Here is a 5000-nt window from a genome sequence, read left to right as displayed (position 1 = left end):
TCTCCCTAGCTGCATTAAACTCTATGTATCCTCTCCTCTCCTCTCCCTCTATCCGTCTTGACTCCGGTGACAGATCCTAAAAGCCTTTTGTTGCAATCTTAGCCAATGGAGACGGATTACGACACACACACACACACACACACACACACACACACACACACACACACACACACAGAGCGGACAGAGCAGATATATAAAGGGCTCTTTTTGAACGCACTTGCACATTTTTCAGTGACAGCTCTTACCCTGACACACTCACACACCTCCTCACACGCACGCACACGCACACACTCACACACAAACACAAACACACACGCACACTGCACGGACTAAACATTGTGATCTTTGATAGAAATAAGGAGCAACTCACCGGATTTACGGATTTATATGCGTTCATTTTAGACAAGACAAGATTGTCACTTTCAAGAAAAAAAACTACAATTCCGGCTTTTTTCTCTTTTTTTTTACCGAGACTTCTTCTTATTGGAACTGCACTTTTTTGGGGGGCTTTTTATTTATTGGCTAACGAAGCTTCTAAGGAACCCGATCGGAAGTGGAATACATGCATTCAGTGCGTCCAGTGGGATAAAAGTACAGGTCTGTCCTCCCGATACAGATCTGATATCTCCTGATTAAACGACAGGTCTGTCCTCCTGATTAAACGACAGGTCTGTCCTCCTGATTAAACGACAGGTCTGTCCTCCTGTCTCCAGTGGGATAAACTACAGGACGGAGTTGTAACCGGATAGCAGAAAGTTTTCCTCCTGCTCATCCTCAGCATGCCTCGGTACAACTTCTTGCTGTGTGTGACGGTGCTGATCTCCCTGGGGCGCTCCGGCAGCGACGAGCCCCAGAACCTGCTGCTGCCTCCGGCCGGGGGGACCGGCGGAGGAGGCACCGGCGGAGGAGGCACCGGTACCGGCGGCGTGCTGCCCACGGCCGGCCGCACGGGGCCGGCGGCGGTGGGGGACCAACACCACCAACAGCACCGGGACCGTCACGACCAGCAAGCCGCCGCCGGGGCCGGTGGTGGAGCCGGCGGGGCCGCCGGTGGGGCCGGTGGAGCGGGGACCACCGGGGCCGGCGGGGGGCTCTCCACCGGGATGGTGGGTCTCCACCACTCGGACGCGGAGGAGACGGGAGGCAAGAACAAGTGCTCGGCCTGCGTGTGGAGGGCGCGGAGCAAGGAGCTCCGGCTGGAGACCATCAAGTCTCAGATCCTGGACAAGCTGCGCCTCAAGCAGGCTCCCAACATCAGCCGGGAGGTGGTGAACCTGCTGCTGCCCAAGGCGCCCCCCCTCCAGCAGCTGCTGGATCACCACGACTTCCAGGGAGACGCTTCCAGTCAGGACGAGTTCATGGAGGAGGACGAGTACCATGCGACCACGGAGAGCGTCATCACCATGGCGTCAGAACGTGAGTTAAACAATGTTATACTTTATTATATTACTGTTATACTGTACCGTTATGCGACCACGGAGAGCGTCATCACCATGGCGTCAGAACGTGAGTGAAGTATTAAACAATATAGTTTTATATTAGTGTTTATATTGTTTATTATTACTGTCTATAAGATAAAGTGCCCCTCGGGGCACAGGTCTCCACCAGGGCAGGTCAGGTTGTGGCCTCCTGGTGGCGCTATAACAGGACAGGTCTCCACCAGGGCAGGTCAGGTTGTGGCCTCCTGGTGGCGCTATAACAGGACAGGTCTCCACCAGGGCAGGTCAGGTTGTGGCCTCCTGGTGGCGCTATAACAGGACAGGTCTCCACCAGGGCAGGTCAGGTTGTGGCCTCCTGGTGGCGCTATAACAGGCCAATGTGAAAAGGGTGGGATATATTCCTCAGCCTATAGTAGGAAAGTCCCTGAAAGATTTCACGTCAATTGCACGCTGCGTTCATGATTTTAGGCTTTTTGTTCAAAATGGGCCAATCCTGCAAACTTTGAAAGCCAATGTTAGCCAATCAGGATGGAATATGAAACATCGGACAGATCCGTCTTGAACACATGACTATAGAGATAGGGTGTAACGATTTGCGGGATCTTTGGACAGAATCTGGAGGAGTAATTTCCAAAAAAATGTTTTTCAAAAGTCGGCCTCCTGGTGGCGCTATAACAGGCCGTTGTGGAAAATGTGGGACAGAGGTTCATCGTTGGCATCCAGGGAGTGTGTGTGTGTGTTAACGGTGCCGGAGATTAGCTGGTAACAGACGGACGGACGGACAGACGGACGGACGGACACACACACAACACATACTCTCTCCCCATCATGCCTTCGGCCTGGTGGAGACAACTATACACGTTATATTACTGTCTATATTCTCCGTGGCCTCGGAACGTGAGTTAATTATTAAACAATATAGTTTTATTATAACCATGGTACAATATATTTAACCATATATGGTTTATTATTACTGTGTATACGTGGTCTGATTGGCCTTGGGTAATAGCGTGAGTGTTATTGTTTTATAAACCAGTGGTTCTCAAAGTGCGGGTCCAGTCGGAGACCCCCCCGGGGGTCCTTGAGGGAGCTCCAGGGGGTCCCACATGCTAAATGATATAGTTTGAACCAAATGGACCCTAACTCTGCTCTGTAACTCGGTTCTGCTACTCTGAGAGTGTACAAATGGACCCTTATGGGTCTGTACTCAGAGTGTACAAGTTGACCCCTTTAGGTCCATTTTGTGTGTGTCTGCGCGTGCGTGTGTGTGTGTGTGTGTGTGTGTGTGTGTGTGTGTGAATCATGCTTGTGTGGATGATGGTAAATGATGCATTTATATTTATCTATGATAGATCGTGCAGTACATTAACCCATTCACACACCGCTGGCGGCGGAAACCATGCAAGGCACCGACCTGCACATCAGGAGCAACCAGGGGTTCAGAGTCTTGTTCAAGGACACTTTGACACTGACTCTGGGCCGGGGAGCCCACAGGGATCGAACCGGAACCTTGCTTGGTTACCATCTGGCCACTCTATCTCTGAGCCACCGGGTTAGGGTTAGGCCTCGGTTGTGATGAGAGGTGCTGCAGTTATCACACATCCATCCATTCATCCATCCAGCCATCCATCCAGCCATCCATCCAGTCTAGTTTCCTCACTAACTGAGCCTCATGTTGGATGGATGGTGACCATATGGTCTGCCTATAGCAACCTACTTAATAACCTCCTTCAACCTGATCAAACTACTGAATAACGCTAACCTACCTCCTTCAAGATTCAAGATTCAATAATTTATTTGCCATGTCAACAAGTTGATAGGAATTTGTCTTGGTTCATACTCAACATATACAGACAACCATAGATACACAAACAAGAAGGACAGTACAATACAAAAACAAAAACCAGCAGCATAGGAAATTACATCCAGTTTTTTTGGAGTGCTATATGCATATACTATGAGTTCAGATGTCTAATGGCTACGGGGTAAGTGCTATCCCTGAAGCGACATGTAGAGCTCTGGATACTTCTATATCTCCTGCCTGATGGGAGGAGATTGAAGAGGTGATGTGCAGGATGGGAGTTGTCTGCAATGATTTTATTTGCCTTCCTAATTATTCTGGTGGAATAGAGTGGGGAAAGTGTAGGGAGGCTGCATCCTATGTTTTTTGATGCGCGACGTACTACTCTTTCCAGCTTTGATTTGTCTTGAGAGTTTGTGTGACCAAACCAGACAAGCATGGAGAAGGTGAGAACACTTTCAATAGTGGCCCTGTAGAAGTGAGTCATGGCTGCTTGGCTGACTTTGAACTTCTTAAGCTGCCGCAGGAAATAGAGACGCTGGTGTGATTTGCTTATTATGAGACTGGTGTTAAGATCCCAGGATAAGGATGATGGTCCCTAGGAACCAACCTGATCAAAACTGCCACTGACTGGTTAAAGGTTGAGCAGCACTATGGCTGTCAAGCTGTCTTATTATGTGTGGACTTGATAAATCAATAATCAGCAGTAGTCTATCTATAGGCCTGTGAAAGGCCCTTTAGTCTTTACGCCTGTTAAGAGACGTGGCTATTGCTAATGATGATGATGGTGATGATAAGGAGGAGGAGGAGGAGGGGGAGGAGGAGGAGGAGGAGGAGGAGGAGGAGGAGGAGGAGGAGGAGGGGGAGGAGGAGAGGAGGAGGAGGAGGAGGAGGAGGAGGAGGAGGGGAGGAGAGGAGAGGAGGGGGAGAGGAGGAGGAGGAGGGGGAGGAGGAGGAGGAGGAGGAGGAGGAGGGGGACAGGAGGAGGAGGAGGGGGAGGAGGAGGAGGAGGTGGGGGAGGAGGAGGAGGGGGAGGGTGCTTTGAGACAAGGCAACATGTTAAAGTCATATCTATTAGCGGTGTGACTGCAGGGGGCGGCAGGCTTAGGTCACACACACGCAATTACGCACGCATAGCACGCGGGTGATGTGATTGGAACGTCAGTGGACTATAGTGTGTCAAATTGGCCACTTAACCAATCAACTCTCAACCCCATGCAGCTGTTAGTAAATGGGCACCCTCCTCCTCTTCTTCTCTCTCTGGTTCCATAAGGATATGTCCACATGTCTTCTCTCTCTGGTTCCATAAGGATATGTCCACATGTCTTCTTCTCTCCCTGGTTCCATAAGGATATGTCCACATGTCTTCTTCTCTCTCTGGTTCCATAAGATATGTCCACATGTCTTCCTCTCTCTGGTTCCATAAGGATATGTCCACATGTCTTCTCTCTCTGGTTCCATAAGGATATGTCCACATGTCTTCTCTCTCTGGTTCCATAAGGATATGTCCACATGTCTCTCTCTCTGGTTCCATAAGGATATGTCCACATTCTCTTCTCTCCTGGTTCCATAAGGATATGTCCACATGTCTTCTCTCTCTGGTTCCATAAGGATATGTCCACATGTCTCCTCTCTCTGGTTCCATAAGGATATGTCCACATGTCTTCTTCTCCCTGGTTCCATAAGGATATGTCCACATGTCTTCTCTCTCTGGTTCCATAAGGATATGTCCACATGTCTTCTTCTCTCTCTGGTTCCAT

General features: G+C 49.8%; 1 protein-coding gene across 1 annotated transcript; it reads left to right on the top strand.

Annotated features, from left to right (window-relative positions):
* Nucleotides 1-536: 536 nt before the first annotated feature.
* LOC308335881 (uncharacterized protein) lies at nt 537-1514 on the top strand (the record flags this gene model as incomplete). Its single annotated transcript, XM_080793100.1, has 1 exon — nt 537-1514. Exon 1 carries the CDS (start codon nt 780-782, stop codon nt 1512-1514), a length of 735 nt encoding a protein of 244 aa, XP_080649226.1. The 5' UTR covers nt 537-779.
* Between the last annotated feature and the right edge of the window lie 3486 nt (nt 1515-5000).

Source organism: Protomyctophum bolini (genome assembly GCF_963924005.1).
Source record: "Protomyctophum bolini genome assembly, chromosome: 20".
NCBI lineage: Eukaryota > Metazoa > Chordata > Actinopteri > Myctophiformes > Myctophidae > Protomyctophum > Protomyctophum bolini.
The sequence above is the reverse complement of the archived record's forward strand: the minus strand, read 5'-3'. Positions and strand labels throughout refer to the sequence as shown.